The 22,832-nt window shown below is 35.6% G+C and overlaps 1 protein-coding gene across 2 annotated transcripts in view; it reads left to right on the top strand.

Moving 5' to 3' along the window:
• The window catches only part of LOC111862209 (titin), a gene marked incomplete at its 3' end in the record, with an annotated part of 157,350 nt that overhangs the window by 131,531 nt on the left and 2,987 nt on the right, over nucleotides 1–22,832 (top strand). For both annotated transcript variants that reach the window (XM_033750585.1, XM_033750584.1), the window contains 14 exon segments: nucleotides 1,060–1,317; nucleotides 1,962–2,105; nucleotides 2,690–2,947; nucleotides 5,059–5,202; nucleotides 6,852–6,990; nucleotides 7,241–7,497; nucleotides 11,685–11,824; nucleotides 12,356–12,614; nucleotides 13,536–13,793; nucleotides 14,269–14,412; nucleotides 17,360–17,614; nucleotides 19,723–19,866; nucleotides 21,200–21,457; nucleotides 22,190–22,333. In XM_033750585.1, the coding sequence (XP_033606476.1) occupies nucleotides 1,060–1,317; nucleotides 1,962–2,105; nucleotides 2,690–2,947; nucleotides 5,059–5,202; nucleotides 6,852–6,990; nucleotides 7,241–7,497; nucleotides 11,685–11,824; nucleotides 12,356–12,614; nucleotides 13,536–13,793; nucleotides 14,269–14,412; nucleotides 17,360–17,614; nucleotides 19,723–19,866; nucleotides 21,200–21,457; nucleotides 22,190–22,333 (2,802 nt within the window).

Here is a 22,832-nt window from a genome sequence, read left to right on the forward strand (position 1 = left end):
TATTCAGCCATTTCGCATATAGTCATTCCCATGTCATTTCATACTAAATCACAGACTTGAGTTACCACTTCATCATTTGTACTGGTTTAAGGCCATTCAGGACATTTGTCTCTTTTGAAAGGTTCTTGTCACTCTTCAGAATGATGCCCCAACTCATAAACTTGTGCTTGGCTCACTGTTGTATCAGAAAATCCTGTTTGGATCGATCAATTACTGTATTTCTGATCTTACAGAGTTATGCACATAGTTCTGCATCATAGGATGTCATTAAATTGACATGTGGTAGAAATAAGTTTGGACTTCTAAAGCTGACATCAAGTGACTGAAATGATGGAATAATTTGAGACATGTCTGGACATGCAATAACATGTTAAGATACATTTATCATGGCTGCATCCCTTAAATTTATTTGAAATGTGAATTCAGTTTAGATATATCTCCTTCAGGCTTCATATTTAAATTCAGTTTTCTTGATTTGTTGCATACTAAGATGTGTGACCTTTCTCGTGTTTTTGTTATATCTACAAGCAGGAAAACTTTGACTCCATGTGTTTATATAGTGGCTAAAATTCTAAGTTTTATCACTCTTTGAGTCTAATCCTTATAGAACCAATCATATGTTACTGGAGATATATTTGCTGAAGTGTCGTTACTCTGTATGCAGGAGTCGTGGAAATCAAGTTTGAGATTTGTTTTTCAGCTTTCTTAGTCACAAACTGTTCTACAATATATTTAGCACATTTGCCAAGATTTTTCAGTATCTCCCTTGAAGTCTGTGTTTGTTTCTCCTGTAAACACTGTTTACTTACTAAATGTGATGCACTAGATCTTATAAAACATTATAATCTTCATTTTTATCTCAGGATATGACTAGAGAGGAACAACTCTGACAGTTGAATAGCTAAGAAAAGAAGGAACACTTTGCAGCATGAAGACCTGTAAATATGCCAATGCAAGGCACCATATTGTCATTATGAAATGTTACAGTGTTACAAAAGATTTAACACGGGGTAATTCCATTGTTCCTGGAACTAATATGTATTTTTTTATTACTTATAGCCAAGGCCTCACTGTTGTTGGAATCCCAGCATGAGGGTGCTCTAGAGAAGTTGCACTTACTAGAAGATTCTAGCCGCTACAGTCGCCGTGAGGAAGAGGAGATTGTTGTCACCCAAGCACCTCACTTCACAGCCCAGCTTAATGGTCCTACCAACCTTCTAGAAGGACAGAGTGCCCATTATGAATGCCGCATTGAGCCATACCCTGATCCAAATCTAAAGGTGGAGTGGTTTCACAATGGAAAACCGTTACAAACAGGTAAGTTATCAACTTGATTAATACATTAAAGTAGCACATAAAGTAGTTAGTTGCTGTGAATATGCTGAGATGAAACGTTGAAATTAATGTACTTAACATTTTACAGATGCCATAAGCAACATTTGGTCATAATATGAGGCAGTGTCTTCTGGTTCATTGACTTTAATTCAAGAAAAATCTTAATTCTTTTACTGTGAAGGTGTTTTCACCTCAAACTTTATAAAATGATAGACAACAAATTTACTCCAGTATCACTCATGTAAAGACCATCCCTACTAATGTAGTTTGTGTTGGCTGGTGGCTTCTCATTTTGTAGATGTTTGCTGTAAAATTTACAGTTTTTTCTGAAACAGCAGCAATTAACATGTGTTAAAACATAATGTAACTGCATTAAAAGGATATTTTGAATGTCATTATCAGTGCTTATTGGTCATTATTATTGGTGATATATGATGACGTTCAGTCGATTAGGCAGGAGGCCAATTAAACTGGAAAGTTGTATATGTATGTGACTTGTTTGAGAGTTACAATTTGTAACTGTGATGAATGTTAAATAAAATTATTATTATTATTATTATTATTATTATTATTATTATTATTATTATTGTGCCATGACTTTTAAAACTAAGCCTGAAATTTTCTAGGTCATCGTTTTCGAACCACATATGACTTTGGTTTTGCTGCACTCGATATCCTGTCAGTGTATCCAGAGGACTCAGGAGAGTACACTTGCAAGGCGACTAACAAGCTGGGAACAGCCACATCGTCCATCAAACTTAATGTCAAATGTAAGTCATACTTTTAAGAAACTATTTTTTTATCTCTTATTAGTTTTATATACTACATTTGTTGGTATAGCAATAATATTACTGGCTTTTATGTAGGAAGTACCAGATGTATATCTCAACCAGGTTACAGGCTGCTGTGGCTGAGATTTTTTTGTGGTTTTCCTTTGTCTCTCCAGCAAAGTAATGGATAGTAGATTAACACAGACAGCAACCAACTCTTTCAAAATCCTTACCAAATTCATCATTAATGACCAAGCTCGCATTCATTTGAGGCTACGAAACTGTCATTGAACAATGTGAGACTCAATCATGAACAGTATACTGTCTCTTAAAGACAATGTGACAGTTGATATTGCATTGTGTTTTTGTTGGTAACAATTTTCTAATTGGTGTTTATATATTTATAACTATCCTGTGATATGCTGTGAGGCTGGTAACTTACCAATATGAAATTTGTTATTGAAACACTACTCTACCAGCGTACTGCTCTGATTAAGTGGATTTGCTTTATTTATACAACAGTGAATGCAACAGAAAGAAAAAAATGTTAATCTAATATCCCACTTTGTTCATATCTCTTGCAGCTCGATCATCCATCATTCTTGATACCCAACATGAGGGCGCCTTACAGAAGATTCAGTACCTGGAGGATGATTCTCGTTATAAGCGAACCAGAACTGAGGAAGCAGTTATTGCTGAGAAGCCACAGTTTGGTCGTCCTCTGCGTAATGTTGAGCATTTACCTGAAGGTCTTAATGTTCATCTAGAAGCAACTTTGACTCCTGTTAATGACCCTACAATGAAGGTGGAGTGGTACTGTAATGGGCGGCCTATCCCTCAGGGTGAGTAACTTTGCAAGACATTGGAGGTGCTGTTATGAATGGAAACGAACTGAGATAGACAGTGGCATTTTATAAAAATATTCAGACTGTGTTAACTTTACTTGGGTGGATGCATTTAGATGCAGTATACAGCACATTCACATTTCAGTAAAACTTGTACATTTTTGAGGTCCCAGAAGCAGCACTGTTAAGTAAGATAATATATATTTTTACTGTAATTACAAAATGTGAACTTCAGTTGACAGTCCTACAGAACTATCAGAATTGTATAAAGATTAATAAGAAGATTTGTAGGGGACGGAGTGTGGCTCAACATTTAATTACATGTGTTTGGGTAAATGTTAGTAGAATGGTTTCCCCCTTACTTATCTTCTTCCAAAATCCCTGCTAGTATCTCAGAATAGTTGATGAAATATGTAATATTTGTTTAGCTGACTCTGCATTGTTTATATGTTTGATCTATTTTCTTAAAGTTTAGCATGTTATTCACAAAAGACAGATCATATACATACTTTGGTATCAGTGAAATTGCTGTTCATTATTAGCTTTGTAGAATAATATTGTTTAATCTGTTAAGGTTGTGTTTGATACATAAACAAAGGTAAAAGTAGCCTTATAGTTAGGAACTCCTTGAGGGCTTCTGTAAGTGGCACTATGCCTGCCTTTGCAGCTTCATCTAAATGGCATCAGGTTCTTGCTGTAGCAGTATTATCATATTGATATATCTTTGTTAGTGTACACTGACAAATAAGATCCATTCTTTGGTCAAAGAGACCACAGAAGAGCATAAGACTGCCATCTGTTAATTATAACATGAAGCATGAGCACAAACTTTAAAATAGTAGACCTCATTTATGAGATGCTATTAATTAAGAGTGAGTTAATTGCTAATGTCTTCATGTTGCTTGGCATGACAGACCAATGCAGTCCAAGTTCTCCCATTTTCTGGGATTCAGAATCTTGTTTATAGACATTCTGTAATACTCCTTTGATGGGTAATCAGCCTGTTGTAAGGACTGCGTCACAGACACAGATAAAATGCAGTTTACATCCATGCCCGAGTGAGATTCAAATCCATAAACACAGTGTCCAAGTAGTAGAAAACATTGCAGCCTTGGATTGCACAGCCACTGTAACCAGCCACACTATGGCCCTGGGGTCAACTCAGCCTCTTAACAGAAATGATTACTAGGAATTCTCATGGGGGGTAAAAAGCAGCCAGCGCCTAAGGCTGACAACCTTACTGACATCTATGAGCTGATTGTCTAGAGAAAATGTAGGAACCTCGACTTCTCACAACCCTATGGGCTTTCATGACCTGTTACAGGGATACCTTTTATTAGTAAATAATTTTTTTTATTGCTAGTGGGGTGGGACTAAGTCCCTTGTACTGCGGCCACTTCTGGCCTATTGTACCAGCCCCAGATGATAGGTGAGGGTGATTGTGGAGCAGTTGGTGGAATGAAGATTGGCAGGGAAAACCGAAGTACTCATAGAAAACCTGCCCCAGCGCCACTTTGTCCACCATAAATCCCACTTGACCAGACCCGGGATCAAACCTGGGGTGCCATAGTGGAAAGCCAGAGACTAACCGCTTGAGTTAAAATAAAGGCTACTTGAACTATTGCACTTTGATTTATGGAAGTTACTTTAATAGACAGGAATGTACAATATTTGCCTGCATATAAGCCTCACTTTATTCCCAGAATGGACACTCCTTAAAATCATGTTGCAGCTTGTAAACAGAAGGAAAATGTTGCTGGATTGTCTAGATCTGATAAAAGTATATAATTCATTGTTATGGCCAAGAGATGATGCTTTAGCTTCAATTAAACAGTACATTAATGCAAACATGACTGAAATCAGTGTTACCAACTAGTGGAGAGGTCATAACAGAAATTCATCATACCTAATTGAAGCTTTCTTACTGTGAGTTATTCATTTTATGCAATAATGTAAGATTATAAAATGTTTCCTTCATTTCAAGACAGTATAATTGTAGGGGTTCAGCTTATATTCTGCCATATTTGGTACATTATCTTTCTGGGACCTGGCTTTTGTTTGTAAGCTATGGGTTTATTGTAATATGTCAATAAATGTTTGTCCTGTAGGTCATCGTTTCAAGACAACGTATGATTTTGGTTTTGTGGCTCTGGACATCCTATATGCATATGCAGAAGACTCTGGAACATACATGTGTAAAGCCAAAAATGCTGTTGGTGAAGCTGTTACTACTTGCTCTGTACAAGTTGAAGGTAATCCAGGCAGCACAGTTTGTAATTAAACAAGGCAGTTTTTCTTTTTTCTTTTTTTTTTTGTAGTAATCATGAAGGAATTTTTACTATGGCTAGGGCACACATTCCTTAGAAAGATTAAAACTTGTGATTCTTATATTTCTCCGGTCTTTCATTCCACTATTCTTTAAGTTCATGTTTCATCAGCTCTAACACAGTGTTAGGAAAAATGATAGTTTATGTAATATTGAATGATACTGGTTACAATTTATTTTTAAATTTATAGTAAAATAAATACAAATAAATTGGATAAAATGTAGATTATAATTGTATAATATATATTGTATTGTAGCGTGTTTTGTGTGTCACGCTACAAATAAGTTCACGCCATTCCAATATAGCGAGTTTATTCTTATCACTCGCCTTACACACACTTTACAATCATCACACTTGCAGTGCCACAATCACTGCTTACAATATTCGGCGAGACACTGGACTCTCTTCTCCGAAGGCTGATCCGAGACTGGAGACTTCTCGCCGAAACTGGGCTTTTATAACCTTGGCCGCTGTTAGGCAACGAACCCTTTGTTATAACTATGGAGACGTTGCTTTGTTTGTCCAGCGTTTCCTACGCAATGACCCATTGTTATTGCGTTGTCTCTGTGGGAACCTTCGCGTATTCTCGTAACCGTGGAGATTCGATGTTCTCGGTACAACGGCTCCCTGTTGGGGTTACAGTGCCGCTATTGTTACTTCCTATGTAATGGTCCATTCTAGCGTTTCCCTAGAAGTTACTCCTCTGGTTTGCCGACACGTTACAGTATATATGTGGATGTGGAAAGCAAATGGAAAAACTACCACATTATCACTTTTCCTGGATAGTCCCCTTACAAAAACAGATGATCGCGTTAAGTGGAGGAACTGTTTTGGAAGAGATTGTGGACCTGTCATCTGACAGATTACTGATAAAATGAATGAATAACTGTCTGATCAAGGACCCACTTAGCCAATAATGGAAGGAGAATGTAGCTTTGAAATTAATGTATTTCTTGTAAGTTTTATTCCGAACATTATAACTCCATGGAGCTGAGTTCTCCTTGAGAGGTTGATAGTTGTCCAATTACTCCAGAAATAACTTAACATTTCATTTAATCCCAAGGCTCATTAAAGTGTTTACAAGAGCCTGCCACTGGTCCCTATCGTGAGCCACAGGAATCCAGCCCACACCCTCCCATCCTAGTTCTTTAAGACCCAGTTTAATATGTTCCATCCATGTCTAGGGCTTCCCAGTGTCCTCTTTCCTAGGTTTTTCCACCAAAACTCTGTATACTCTTCTCTCTTCTCCTGTGCATACTAATTGCTCTTCCAATCTTATCCTCCTTAATTTAATCATTCTAACAATATTTTATGAGGAATAATAAAGAATAGGCACCCACTACATTGGATCTGATGATTCATGATGTTTTACTCATTCTGTCCAAGAATCTGAATTTTTTTAGTACAGCTAACAAAAATGTTATTTTGTATGTTGTTTAATATAAGTTTTAAGAATGTATTCACATACTTTTGCGAAGTAAATATGGGTAGGCATTTGTAGTTCATTTCAAAATAACTTTGTTTATGTGTGAATGTTCAAGATATTGTGAATTGTACGAATACTTCAATTGCAGCCAAGGCTGGCTTGTACCTGGATACACTTGATGCACAAAGATTGAAGAAGATTCGTGACCTTGAAGCATATGAACGCCCATCCAAGGCTGAAGTTGAACCTCAGGCACAGAAACCAGTCTTCATTACTCCACTGAACAGGTATGACTAAATTGATAGAGAGATGCTTTTGCATGGTAGCAGTTCTAGGCAGTTGTTGCAGAAAGTGTTCTTGTGTCTGTCCTATAATACTGATCTTGATCCAGATGATGTTTTTATTTGAAAATTGGTATGGATATCATGCCACCAGAGGCCACTCTACTTTCAACTATTTTCTCACATGAGTAATACCGAACTTCACAGACCACTTCCTGTGAGAAAGTCATCACAGACTTTCTGATTTATTTTTCAGCTTGGAGAATCTAAAGGAAGGTGATCATGCCCATTTAGAATGCCGTGTGGAACCAATCAACGATCCAAACCTAAAGATCGAATGGTTTGTGAATGGTGTAGCTATCAAGACAGGTCATCGCTTCAGGACTACACATGATTTTGGTTATGTAGCGCTTGATATTTTGTACACATATGCTGATGACTCTGGAACTTATATGGCCAAGGCTACTAATCTTCTAGGTGAAGCAGTGAACACTTGCCAGATCACTGTAGGAGGTGAGATACATGTGTAACTCTTCTTACCACACATTTGTAGTTCATTGTTTTTATTTAATAGGAAATACATTTGAGTCAACTACATTGATTGTTTGGTTTTGAGTGTTAACCCTTTGACGTGGTCATTTAAATTCCGTGGCCGCGGCTCCTGCGGTAATATATTCAGCCGGCCATTTAAATTTTGCTCGAAAATTATTTATTCATCATTGTTCTTAAATTCTATGAGATAGGAACATGAAACTTTCACTAAAATGATCTTAAATGGTGGTTTTATAACCTTACCTTATAATATGGGCGCCCTGTATCTCGGCCATGGAAGCAGGTTGTTTAGTATTTCAGCAGTGAATGGTACGCCTTGAAGGATGAAACTTTCACTAAAATGATCTTAAATGGTGGTTTTATAACCTTACCTTATAATATGNCAGCAAAACCATCAATTATTATGGGCGTTATAACATACGTGTGCAGCTGGACGAAACATACACGTCGAACCCCCCCAGACGATTTAAATCCCTGACGAAACATACACGACGAACCACGGCAACGGGTTAATCCTGTTCAAGGTAAAAGAGGTTTTAATTGTATTTCAGTGTTGTCATATACATGTATCATGTTATCAAATGCTGCAATTATGTAGTAATTTTTATATAATCCATATATACCAGGGGTTTGAGAAAGGTGCGAAAAGAAAAAAAAAATTCATGTATATGGAAAAATATTTATTGTACAGAAGAAATGATATCACAATTCAGTAGCACAAAACTCAAAAAGTTTCATTTTGTTACATATAGCAAGTGTCACATAACTTCGAACAAGGCCAAGAGTAACCTTGAATGCGCAGAAGAAAAATTTCAGACAAGGGGGTGGGTTCGAGGGTGTGAGAAGTGACAGGCGGTCAGTTGTTTGTAAGGCACCCCCAAAGCAGGTTATACTTACAGTTTTTCTATCTGTTTAAAAACGTTAGTTTCCTTGTGTGCTAAATCGTACATAATGAGTATGAAATTAGGTCAGTATAGGTCTACACTTGTTCGAAGTTACGTGACACTGTCTATACCAAGTTTCAGTGTGAGGCCCATTAGCTGTTCAGCACACTTCAAAACGATATTCACTTTTGCGCTGTGTGTTCACAAGCCTATGTTGTGCAATATTGCCGAGTTTGAAGATCTGCAGTTTACCCTTGATGGATGATATTCTTCAGTTCAGTTCAGTTTATTGTAATATTCCATCAGTCAAGAACAGGCTACAAATGTCGCCCATCTGATATAGAACCAGTCACTGATATACAAAGACACTAAATACTATGCATGCTTTGAATATTAAAGTGTTAGTCATACAATAACAAATCAAAATAACTCAACATAATACATTGTGAACTGGAAAATAAATCAGTCACTAAATACTAATGTATACGATTAGCATAAAAGTATATTAAGTAAGAGCCAGCAAGAGCCCTATAAAACATTTAACATTCAAATCATTAATTACCAATTCTTTCTAATTAATTTAATAAAAACCTAAAATTTTAAATAAAAATAGAAGAGGCATAATGAAATTACTCACAATGACTGTGATAAGTATATAGTATCATAATTACCAAAGGGAATAGAATATCCATTTTATTTATTGTTAAAAAACTCCTGCAATTAGTAAAAGGAATTTTCTAGTAAGTACCTTTTTAATGAAGATTTAAACAGTTTCTTCTTGTCTATGATGCCTTTCAGATAGGATGGAAGCTGATTAAAAATCTTAATGCCCATGTAATAAACACCTTTTTGATAGATAGACAATCTTGGTTGTGGGAAATGAAAATTATTTTCACTTTTGGTATTTATACTATGCAAATCTGTGTTAGTTTTAAATAACTCTCTATTATCTGATACACACAACCTCAGAAGAAAAAGTCTGGTAGTCTTAGGTCTGGTGATCTTGGGGTCTGTGCTAGGGAAACACCTCTTCCAGTCCACTTGTTTGGAAAGTGTTTGTTTAAAATGTGATGGTCATCATTTCCACAGTGTGGGGGAATTATCCTGCTGGAACTGTGCATCACAAGACATGTGTTCCTATCATGGTTTCTTCCTGAAAGACAAGAGGTCCAGTGATGCAATTCTTCTTCATGGCATATCACACTTTAACCATTGTTATGTCCCTCTGATGTTTGATAATTTCCTGATGCTACTGACTACCCAAAATTCTTCAGTTATATCTGTTCATGATACCATAAAAATGGAATGTTGCCTCATCAGAAAAACACACAGAGATGAGGAAAATTTTATCATTGTCAATTTTGCACAGCATTGGCTCTCAAAGCCTCATTCTGCAGTCACAGATGCCTGGTTTGATGTGCTGCCACGACTGCAATTTGTACTCATGTAAACATAAATGTTTGCATACAGTGTCATGAAATGTGGAGTGGGGAAGATGAAATTTCTGGTTTACTGAGTGAATTGACTAGCATGAGCTATGTAGAAATGCTTGTCCAATGTGTCCCTTTTCTTCATTGGACGTCGTTGGACATTGTGGGAATTTCGGATTTACAGCACTTTTAGTTTTTATTGGATGTCTGTCCCTCATCTTAATGGAATTGTAACTTGGTGCTGAACCTGCATGCACTAACCAAAACTTATGCTGAGGATATGTAACAAATTTCAACTTGTATAAGGGGTGGGCCTTCTCGGCCCTTGCACCGTGACCTACAGTGATCTATTGTGCTTAAATTTCAACTTTGCAAGTCACAAAACACAGTCCACGAACCATCATCATAACTAGCAGTGTTTCAAGGGGATGGCACATGCATGACCATTGGTACCAACATAAAATTTTGAAATATAAGCTACTGAATGGTGAAATAATTTCCTCTGTGTAATAAATATTTTTCTGTAAATGAATTCTTTTTTTCCCCACACATTTCTTAGACATGTTGTATATGTTGTTGTCAGATGTCCATCTGTCTGTTCCAGCCTGTTTCTCTTGTATGGTTTGTTGCAGGGGAAAATAGGAAAGACAGAAGTTGTCTGTCTTGGGAGAGATAACTCTAAGAAAATTGTCAATTTTACTGTTACATGTATGGGCTCAGGTACAAATCAGTGTCTTTCCAATTTGTTATCTCCATATATAAAGCGTTAGAACCATGATGAAAATGAGTAGGTAGCTGTTATATGTTTTATGGTAACCATGGTAATGATCTTGTTCACACTGGATTATGATGTAGTGTAATTTAATATTTATGTATTTTAACATGAGTATATTTTGTGGTGTGTTTCCGTTCCTAATTGTTTACTACAATTTTACATATATGAAATTTCAAATACAGTTTAATGTTAGATTGTGGTTCTTTTTATGTAGCATGACCCACATGAACTGTGTTCTGAAGGTCATGAAAGTGATGCTTGTGTGAGCCCAAGAACCTTTAGACATTAAATGTAGGTAACCATTATGAAATACAAAAATGGTTAAAAAAAGTTTTGTGCAGATTTTTCTCTGAAGACATGACACATACATTTATGTGTGCATGTGTGCATTTAGTGTATGTGTATAATAGCCAAATATGTGTCCATCCTACCCACAGTGGTAAGTATAAAACAGGCACATCCAACTTCAAACAGGTTGTGATCGACTTTTTAGTGTCAAAACTGCCAGTGATCTACCACCCCCTCATATCGTCATACCTCCCTTTAAACAAAAATATTGGTAAAAATAACACAACACATGATGTTTGTTGTAAAAGCAACATTCATTGAAAGTACAGACTACTTTAACACATATTTTCCCTTCAAAATCTGACTATAATCATATTATATTACAAGTGAATTTACATGCTTTTCACGTATAATTTCCTTATAGGCCTATGAAATCAACCAAAAATCATTCCGCGATCGACGCATTGGACATGCCTGGTATAAAACATTAGTAATTTTGAAAAATTTGATTTAATGTTTTCATCTTTTTAGAAGATATCTGGGCATTAAAGGCTAATACACATCATGGCATTTTGTTCTTGCTAGAGAAATCATGAAATTAGTGTTGTTACCAAAGATTTTCCCACCTAATAGAGTCATTTTACTGGTCCCCTATTGTCATCATTGCTACTGCTGTATAACCGTGGAAGGTGATGCAGTGATAATTGCTAGTAAGTACAAAGATCATATTTTAAGAAAATCTTATTTGAAGCATTGTTATTTTATCTTTAGCTCGCCGCAGCATTTACCTGGATTCTCAGCACCCTGAAGGTCTTGCTAAGATTCGTGAGCTGGAGGCACAGGGACGACCTGCTAGGCTGGAAGTTGATGAACCAGTTGCCACTCCACCACACTTCATTACTGAACTGAGGGTAAGAAATCAGTTAACTGTTGCTGTAGGGTATGAATGCAGTTAGCCACTAATTTTCAATATAATTGTGTTTCTACAGGATAATTAATTCAGTTTAGCTGTAATATATGTAGTAATATGCCATGAATTAGCAATAATCATAGTATTTTGTAAGGTTATAAACAGGTGTATTTGAAGATTTGCCAATTGCACTGATGATATTCAAGCACTGAGCCTCAGTGAGATTTAACATCTTATATTTATTATGTTCATTGCAGTACAGTTAAAGCTTGCACATTCAATAGAAATCTTAAAATAACATCTGTTCCATCAGAAATCACAGTACATCTGACTGACTGTGAACTGTATGTGGCAACATATTTTTCTTCATGTGATTTTAAACCATAGTGATCAGTCATCTCAAGATTACATGATTTTCTAGTCCGACAAATTGTTCCTTTCCTTAACATTTTTTTGATACAAGGAACATGAAACCAAGAAGCAGTAAATTCTGCCACCTGGAGGAAATTCTTGTATGCATTTTATTTTGCAGGGCACAACCGACCTATTTGAAGGACAGACAGCTCACTTTGAGGCCCAAGTGGAGCCCCTCCATGACCCTAATCTTCGCATTGAATTCTACCATAATGGCAAGCCACTCCCCTCTGCTTCACGTTTCCATATCACATTTGATTTTGGATATGTGGCTTTGGATATCACCCATGTGGTTCCTGAAGACGCTGGAGAATACACAGTCAAAGCTATCAACAACCTTGGACAGTGCACATCATCTATCAGTCTCAGAGTGCAAGGTATGCACAATAGGAACTGAGTAATAAAATTAACAGAAAAGCCTGATTCTTTAAATTAAGTTCTCTCATAAGCTGAAAGTTGTTTCTTCTTCTATGGCACAACAGCCCGATGTCGGGCCTTGGCCTCCCTTATCAAGCCCCTCCATTCCTCTCTATCCTGCGCTGCTCTCTTCCAGTACCTTACGCCCATTAACTTCTTTGCATCTTCTTCCACCCCATCAATCCATCTAGTTCTTGGTTTCCCAGCACGTCTCCTACCACCTATTGTACTGTATAATATTTTCTTTGGGATACGCTCCTTATCCATTCTCTGTACATGCCCAGCCTATTGCAATCTTTTAAGCTTTATCATCACTGAGATCTCTGGCTCCTTATATAATTTGTGTAACTCTTTATTATATTTTATTCTCCATGTCCCATTCTCTTTTATTGGTCCATAAATTGGTCTTAGGATTTTCCTCTCGAAATAATTGATGACTGGAAAGTTGTTTAATTCAGTAAAATATTCATACTGGGTTTGTATGTGGTACAATGATTTACATACTAAACTGAAATAATCCCAAGTTGAAGTAATTAATATAATGGAATGGGGCCATTGAAATAGTACGAGTATATGAAATGAGGTAAATGTTTATTTGAGTAACATTGAACACTACATGTTTTAAGTTTATAATGAGTAAACTTTGACTCTAAATATACTTGTACTCCAGCATTCACTTTATCAGTCAAACCATTAAAATTCAACAAATTCTATTCTAGAGGTCTGTGGGTTTAATGATATTCAATTACACTATCATGTCTCAGTTCTAGATCAAGATCCCAAATGCCAGAAATAGTTGGTGAAAGTATTATTTATTTTTATTAAAAAGTACATGGTGTTTAACATATTGGAAGTATTTGTAATATTATTTCATATTTCAGCAAAGGGTAATATTATACTGGAGTCACAACGCCCAGAAGGTCTGGAGAAGATTCGTCAACTTGAGGGAGCAACGCCATTCCAGCGACCTGAAGTGCAAGAGCCACAGACTAGGCAGCGCCCTGTATTTACACAGCCACTGCAGAATATTGATGCTATTGCAGAAGGGCAGACTGCTCATTTTGAATGCCGTCTCATCCCTGTAGGTGATCCCACACTGAAAGTGGAATGGTTCAGAAATGAGAAACCTCTTGAAACAAGTAAGATGATCACTCTGTTGAATAGTTTCACATGTAAAGATTTCTTTTAACATTGTGTAAATTTTTAGCCCTTGATTGCATAACCAATGTGGTATGTGCTATTTCTTATCTTGTGGATTGAGTGCTCATTGTCTACATAGTGGATTTTGACCGTATCTGAATTGGGATGTGCTAAAATAAGATATATATGTACACGTTAAATATGAATACAAACTACACCATCCAATGTGACATATAAGTTTTTACTGCATGGAAACTTATCTCCCTTACATGTTTCGGTCCTTACAGAATGTAATGTTGTTCCCTCTGAAGATGGTCCGTAAGGATCGAAACATGTAAGGGAGATAAGTTTTCATGTAGTAAAAACTTATATGTCACATTGGACGGAGTGGTTTGTATTTATAATTGTTAGTGTGACAGACCAGATTGAAACAACAAAAAAAAAACATTAAATATGTTCTGATTATTTTTATAGGTTCTCGTATCACAAGAACCCATGACTTTGGTTTTGTTGCTTTGGATATGACTCATGTCCGAGGGGAGGATGAGGGTGTGTACATATGCCGAGCTTCTAATGCACTTGGAGAGGCTGTAACTACAGCATCAATGAAAATCAGAAGTAAGATATTGATTTACACTTATAAAATGAGTGTATTTTCTGCATGTTTCTGTTACACCACATATAATGATAGAAGAAAATGACTGAAGCAAATTTCATGAGGAGTAAGAATATAAATAATATTCATTTATTCACCTGTAATCTGTCAAGACGACAGGTCCACAGTCTCTTCCAAAACAGTTCCTCCACTTGATGCGATCTAGAGCTTTCTCCTTCAAATGAAAATATCCTCTTCTGTCCCCAAGTTTATCCAGCATCTTCTTACGTCTTCTTCCTCGTCTTCTGGTCACTTCTATCCGCCCCTCTATCTTTTCTTCAATAACTTCTTTTAGAAGGCAGTTACCGCGTAAGATATGACCAATCCAATTAGCCTTCCGTTTTCTTATTTCGTGATAAATAATATATAGAAAGTATTTAATTTTCATTTGTTTTCAGAAATTTAAATCAGGAAAATCAAATCAGACACAGTCAAACTGAAACATGGAATGAAATCATATTTTATTTTGAACCCAAAACATATTACTTGTAGTAGTCTGGCATTTTCTGTTACTGTAAGACACATTTGTAGCACGTCCACATGTCTCTTAGGTTATGTTTTTTCCACATGTATATGTACTTGCAGCTCTTCAAAAGATTTTACTTGGATGTGTTAAGTAGGTGATCTATATAATAAAGTCATTATAATGATGTAATTATAGTAATGCATTTTTTTTTTCAGTGGTTGCACTTTCATATTCTAAAGCAGGGGTGTACAGTTGGTTTCTGGTTTGTAGGCTGGGTGGATCTATTTAAAAATTTACAATGGACCAGAGAGCCTTGCAAGAAAAATTCCTCAGTTAAAAATTGTTAAATATCTATCAGTTGTTTACAGTGGCTGCACATAATTTATTTATATGCCAATATTTATAAGGATTGTTTTATTTATAATTAATTCAAGTGTAATATTGTAAAACATATTTTCAAGATGCTAGACAAGCATGAAACCAAATCTAGAGTGGGCTTTATTTGACTTTCTAATGCCCATTTATAGGTATAGTACTAGATAAAAGCTTTAATACCCATCAGTATTCCAGTGTTTATATATTTATTTTGAGGATTATGATACTTTCCTCTTTTGTAGTTCATTAGTTTTTTTAGTTCTTTATTTCATTCCATAGATCTATACATTTGAGGATGTGGAAACAGTCATATAGGAGGAACAATAAAAAACATACATAATCAATCAAAACATTACACAACATAACAACAACAACAACATTTGGCAGACAGTCATTACAAGTGAATAGTATTATTCTTGTCATATCTAAAATCAAAATATTCATCTAAAGTATAAAATCAATGATCGCATAACAATTTTTTCAAATCCAGTTTAAAATCTCTAGGATTGTTATATAATTGCTTTATGAAAACAGGAAGATTATTAAACACCCTGATACCCATATAATAAGTTCCTTTGAGATATAGTGACCGATGGGCTGAAGGTTGATAAAGATTAAAATTATAACCCTGTCTTGTATTTCTATTCTGTATATCAGGTACAAATTGATATGAATCCATGTTGTTAACCATAAAAGACAGTAAAGAATTAGATACATTGAGATTGAAGAGGGAGAATACCCAAAGTTATGAATCTCTACTACCGATGCCCATCATTATTCTGAGTGCCCTCTGCTGCACACGGAACACATTAATAGCATATACAGAATTTCCCCAAAACATGATGCCGCAATGCATGATGGAATGAAAATAAGCATAGTAGCTCATCAACAAAGTTTCCAAATTAGTGTAAGGCTTGGCAGTTCTAATTGCATAACAAGCGGTGCTAAGTTTAGGTAAAAGTTGATCAGTATGTTTCTTCCAGGACAATGTGTTGGTAATGTTGGTACCTATGAACTGTGTGACCTGAATCAGATATCTCCTTATTATCATATGCAATTTTTGTATGGTTATCTTGTTCATAAAACCTTTTTGATGCAAATATAATATACTCTGTTTTGGAGAAATTTAAGGATAATAAATTGATATTGAATCATATATTTAAAGTTTTGAAGACTTCATTTAACTTGTTATGAAAAATAGAGGGATCAAATTCACTTATGATAACACTGGTGTAATCAGCGAAAAGGATAGGGGTAGAGATCTTGTTTAGTACGAAAGGGAGACCATTGATGTAGATCAGAGAAAGTAAAGGGCCTGAGATCAAACCTTGGGGAACTCATGAGAGTTATTACACCAATCAGAGCAAGTATTCAGATTGTACTATTTAGATTGCAGTCTTGTTCTTTGAAATCTTCCTTGTAAGCATGATGCCATTAGTTTGAGCATTAATCCTGAGATACCATAAAATTCCAGTCTGGATAACAAAATCATATGGTTAACCCAGTCAAAGGCTTTTTCAAGATCGCAGAAAATTACTCCCACATTATATCCCTCATTCAAAGCCATCAGTATCTGATCAAACAATTTATACATGAGTAAATATGAAATAAGGGCCATGTTGTTATTAAATCTGTTATTACCATGGGCCAGACTGAATTTTTGCAGGTCATAGATTGCTCAGTGATGTTCTGAAGTAATTTTGATTGTGAACATCTTTACACAACATGTTTCATTATGCTTCCTATCCCTTCCAAATTTGTAGCAGGAAGAAAACAACATTTTCATTGCATGATGTCTCCATCATATGCAACAAATAACTCCATGGAGCAAAGTCTTCTTGAGAATATCGTAATCTTCAGGTGGTTAAACAATTCTCTGCCTTAAATATATATTGTAATCATTTATATACATGAAAGCTTTCAGTCTGTTTCGGATTGTCATCACTTCAGCGACACTGATGAACACATTTTATTTTTTTGTCTAACTATTAAAGAGTATTTGTTAGAAAATGGCAAAATTCCAAGCAGTGGTTCCTTAAATGACTAATGGCTGTTCTTACACAATGTAGCCAAAGCAAGTATTCAGCTAGAGACACAGCATCCTGAAGGCATGAAGAAGATAAAGCAACTGGAAGAAGGACGTGCCCCTGCTCGTCCAGATGAACCAGACCGTGCGTTTGAAAAGCCTATCTTTACCCAGCTACTTACTGGCCCATCTGAACTATGGGAAGGACAGCATGCTCACTTTGAGTGCCGTGTTGTTCCTGTTGGTGACCCAAGCCTGAGGTTTGAATGGTTCGTCAATGGCATTGAACTGAAGATGGGTATGTTCTGACCTTTAATCACTTTATTGGTTGTGATGTAGACATGAATGTTTACTAATGAACTACTTCTGATAATATCATTTACTTTAACCAAGGTTCACTGATGCTGTAAGGCAGACCCTTAGTTGCAGTCTTTGTACACATGAAAGTCAAATTTCCAGTCATGCATGCATGAAATCTTAACATAACATTGTGAATTAAAAGTTTATGTGCTTCCAATTGCTCCCAGTTGCCTGACAGATTTTAGTAACAAATCAGTTGACTAACATTTGGGATGAGCTTAAGGAAATAATTAATATTGCTTCAGCCATGCAAACTAATAAGAGAATATGAGCAATGGTAACTGATTCCTTTAAATATTGCTTTCCAGATGAATTTGGGTATATCGTGAACACTCAGCTTCCAGGTATTGGTAACACACTAAATTACGTTATGGTGGAGGCATTTGGTTAAGAAATAAAGAATTATAGCCAAGAAAATAATATGCTTATATGTGGGAGAGGTTCTTGCTTGCAGTTAGCAGAAATGTCCTTTTTAAACAGTAAAAATGAATGTATATAGATAAGAATTTTGTCCCTGTTTACCAACAGCATTAACCCTTTGACGTGGTCATTTAAATTCCGCGGCCGCGGCTCCTGCGGTAATATATTCAGCCGGCCATTTAAATTTTGCTCGAAAATTATTTATTCATCATTGTTCTTAAATTCTATGAGATAGGAACATGAAACTTTCACTAAAATGATCTTAAATTGTGGTTTTATAACCTTACCTTATAATATGNTCAATTATTATGGGCGTTATAACATAGGTGTGCAGCTGAACGAAACATACACGTCGAACCCCCCCAGACGATTTAAATCCCTGACGAAACATACACGACGAACCACGGCAACGGGTTAAACTTTTATCCAGACGATTTTTTTTAATGTTAGAAGTTGAACCTTGTATTAAAGATTAATATGCTCTATTATGTTCTTAAATTTAATAATATGGGTTGTGAATTGTTTGGTAGCATCTGAGGATAGCAGATATATTTTGCATATACAAGTTTTCGTTAGCTGCAAGGAATGTATAAGAAAGTTAAGAGCAGATTAAACTCTGGGAATGCTTTCTATCATGCAGTACAAAATGTTTTGTCTTCTCAAGTCCTGTATAAAAATGTAGAAAACTGTAATAAAGATTTGACAAATACATCCCAGGACTGAGTACTTTTTCAAGTGAGCAAATCAAGGAGGGTGTGATGGATGGGATATGTAGCAAGCATGGGACAGATGAGAAATGCATATATAACTTTGTTTGCAAAAGCTGAAAGGAAGATACCACTTGGGGGATACAGGCATAAATGGCAGGATAATATGAGATGGGTCTTAAGAGAATAGGGGTTATGAGTTTGTAGACTGAAATTGTCTGGCTGAGGATTATGGTGGGCCCTTGTGAATGTGATGATGAACCTTTGGGCTCCATAAAAGTTTTGGATTTATTAACCAGCTGAGCAGCTTCCCAGGAAGGACTCTGTTGCATGATGTGAGAATTCCATGGTTCTTATATATTGATATTTGAGTAAGATGAATTTTTTAAAACGCATGAAACTCAATCCATTTTTCTGGTTTGATAATCAGTTAACTAAGATATGTTAATTGTGTGCAGTTTTATGTGAACAGCATGTTTGTATTCCATCATTTATTAACCACAGCATGTTTGAAAGATAATATTATACAAGAGAAAATAATGTCAAAAACCAAGAGCTGAAATAATAAAAAGTGTTGTACCATATGTGTCAAGAACAGTAGCATACATTTCTGAAAGAATAGCAAGCAGTTTTGAGTGAATTTCCTTTTGCATTGAGTTGAAAATGTTGTAATATAATATGGAAATCAATCCTAAAGCAGTCGCCAAATGAGATTACTAATTATTTCCTTTGATTCAAAATAATATCCAGTTTTAGTTTGGCACCAAACTGCAGGAGAATTCAATTATGTATAATGTTAGTAGCTGGGTAACTATATTATCATTGATATTTGTCTGGTGGTAGAAAACTAATTATGAACTTTATTATAATCTGAAATTCTATGATTCCAAACAATTATTTAGTCTTTGTTATTTTTCAGGATCTCGCTTTCATGTTACACATGATTTTGGATTTGTTACTTTGGATATCCATTCTGTGGTTACTGAGGATTCTGGAGTGTATATGTGCAAAGCTATAAACAATGCTGGAGAGGCAGTATCCTCAACATCCCTTAAAGTCAAATGTAAGTCTTGAGAATAAATAAATACAGTAAAACTTGATTATAGCAACATCGGTTTCTGCGACACCTTGTCTATTGCGTCAAATATTCAATGGTACGAACTAATTCCTCATAAAGCAACTGTTTTTATACCTTGCTTAGTACGACATGCACAAATGCATCAACCTCGTATGTAACGTCATTTTCATTCCTGAATTTCTCTGATATGGACATTGAACGTAATTTAGAAAGTGTGTATTGGGCAAGTAACAGGAAACAGATGAAGATAACTGATTACTGTACTCGTATCTAGGTACAGTAAGGCACAGCAATTGATGTAATCTACTGTAATTTGGTGAGTAGGCCTACCTTTAATATACAGTATTAGTGCGGTGTGTATTGTCAGTGAAAAGCGCTGTAATATGTCTTTGATATTACACATTTGGGCAGTTCCACGTTAATGTTACGTTAGTCTGTACTTAACTACGTATTTCACTAAAAAAATGCAACATTTTAACTCGGTTTTTGGTAGATTTTTACGTGACTAACATAAGGCTACTGTGGAAGTGCCCATTTCGGTTACAACGACATTCGTTTATAACGACACTATTTTTAGGTCCCTTTGATGACGTTATAACCAAGTTCTACTGTATTATGAAATGTTTATAAAGGAAGGTGCTGAAATATTTATCAGAATGACCAAAAATGAATTTTAATATATGCAATGTAGTGTTACATGATTAAGGAGACTGCACTATCTTGATATAAAACAGCATCTAACCGCTCATGATCATGAAGCTCATTATTTAAAATGTACACCGGTTATATATTGAATCTACAACTTTTTGTATGCGTCACGTTTTACTGTGAGTTTTTCCTGCCCACTGTTTATTCTTGAGATTTGCTTTTCAAGCCATTGTCTACCATGGTCCTGGTTTTTGGGCTTGATGTGCATAACTTATCCATGTATGGAGTAATGGAAAGTGTTATGTTTGCTGACCACTGAGTACAATTAAATGAGACATTAAATAAATATGAAAATAAAAGCTGCGTGCTCCTTTAAGTTTATTTTATTAGCAGGAAATAAATTTCCTGTTTTTGTTGCATACAGCATATGGCATTGGTCAAAATTAATGTTGTTATGTAGAACATCATGAATTAGAATGCTTTTCTTTCTCTTTCTTTTCCAAAATTCTTCATGAAAATGTCAACTGAGTGTAGTGTGACACACAGATTATATTGTATTGTATTGTATTGTATTAGTGTATTTGTGATACATTTTAATCGGTATATATTCAGACTATAATTCTTACTTTTATGATAAAGGTAGATGATCAGAGAGTCACGTTTATTGCAGCTCGTTCATCAATTGTGGGTGAGCCTCTACAGCCTGATGCATGGCAGAAGATCCAGCTGAAAGAAGCAGAGATGAACAAGGTACCAGAAATGTTTGTGGACACAACACCACAGCAGGCACCAGTGTTTACCACTCATCTGGTGAGCCATGACAAACTGGTTGAAGGACAGCATGTTATGTTGGAGGCACAAGTGGAACCTCGTGCGGATCCTAACCTTCGAACAGAGTGGTTTAAAAATGGAGTCTCTCTCACAACTGGTATGTATTATGATATTAAAATTTCAATTTTGGTTTTGAGGAAAGGTGAAATGATAGGACAGATGAATTTAATACTTCAATGTGAGTTTTGAGAGATATAAGAAATATTGGTATAGAACATACAGCTAGGACTCTGAAGAAGTTGAATTAATGTCAGTATCAACTGAAATTAATGGGTGAAGAACAGTGTAATAAAGGAAATAAAATTCTGGACTGAAAAATTATGAAACATCTGTTTGAAAATGCACATGAAGGTAATTTCTTGTGATACTTTCATAGTATATCAGAATAAAGGGAGACTGATTTTGTGATTAAATAACTTTCTTTTTCTTAAAATGAGCCTTTTGGAAAATCTTAAATTATATATTGTACTAAAAATCGAGAAAGATGTGGTAAGAACTTTTTTTTTTTAATCTGAATTCTGTAGGAGCCTCTTATGAAATTTAGAGGCCTGTGCTTCATAATCAGAAATTATAATTTCCTGATCCTAAGTTAACCATATTTTGTCATTAAATATAGCATCTATGTTATGACGAACAGTAAGTCATAATTTAATTAACAGTTTATTACATTTTTGTTTTACTATGCAGTGTCTTTAAAAGTCTACATATTGTTGTGCTTTTTTGCATGTAAATAATGTAGAGAGATAATAGTTTCTTGCCTTTTGGTTAAGTATTTCAGACTGTGTTAGTACTTTAACATCAGTTATACCTGCCATAAATCTTTCAACAGGTACTCGACTCCGAAGTACATTTGATTTTGGTCTTGTTACCCTGGTTGTTAATGGGCTGAGAGCAGATGACTCTGCAATTTATACATGCAAAGCAACAAACCTACTAGGAGAGGCAGTGTCCACATGCACACTCAAGGTTGAAGGTAATGAAAGAAATTCTCATTTAAGAAGGCTGACAGTGAATATAATTTGGGTACCAGTGTTTTATAGCAATTGTGAGAGCAGTGGCGTGCCGTGCATGGAAGCGAAGGAAGCATTGCTTCCATGGTTAAGAAATGAAAAGAAAGGAAGTCATATATAAATAATTCAATTTGAATAATAAGGATGTGGATATTGTCATCTTAACATTTTAGTGTGTGTTCCTATTCAAGGCCAGGTGTCTACTCCTCCTCCCTTCCCTGCTTGGTGGGCTGGGCCAAGTTTCCTTTCGTTAATCTTCGTACGAATTCATCTCACCTGCCTGAAATTGTCAAGGGAAGCATATTTTGGTTTGCTGGCTCTAGGCGTGTGGTATGGAAGTGAAGGATTGTGTTCTTTCAATGGTTATTTGAAAATTAACTGTTTATGTGTGATTTCAGTCTTGTTTTTAAGTTTTATTAAAATGTTGTAAGTGCATATTTAGATGGCGTAAGATTGTATTTG

The sequence above is a fragment of the Cryptotermes secundus genome, unplaced genomic scaffold, assembly GCF_002891405.2.
Source record: "Cryptotermes secundus unplaced genomic scaffold, Csec_1.0 scaffold1304, whole genome shotgun sequence".
NCBI lineage: Eukaryota > Metazoa > Arthropoda > Insecta > Blattodea > Kalotermitidae > Cryptotermes > Cryptotermes secundus.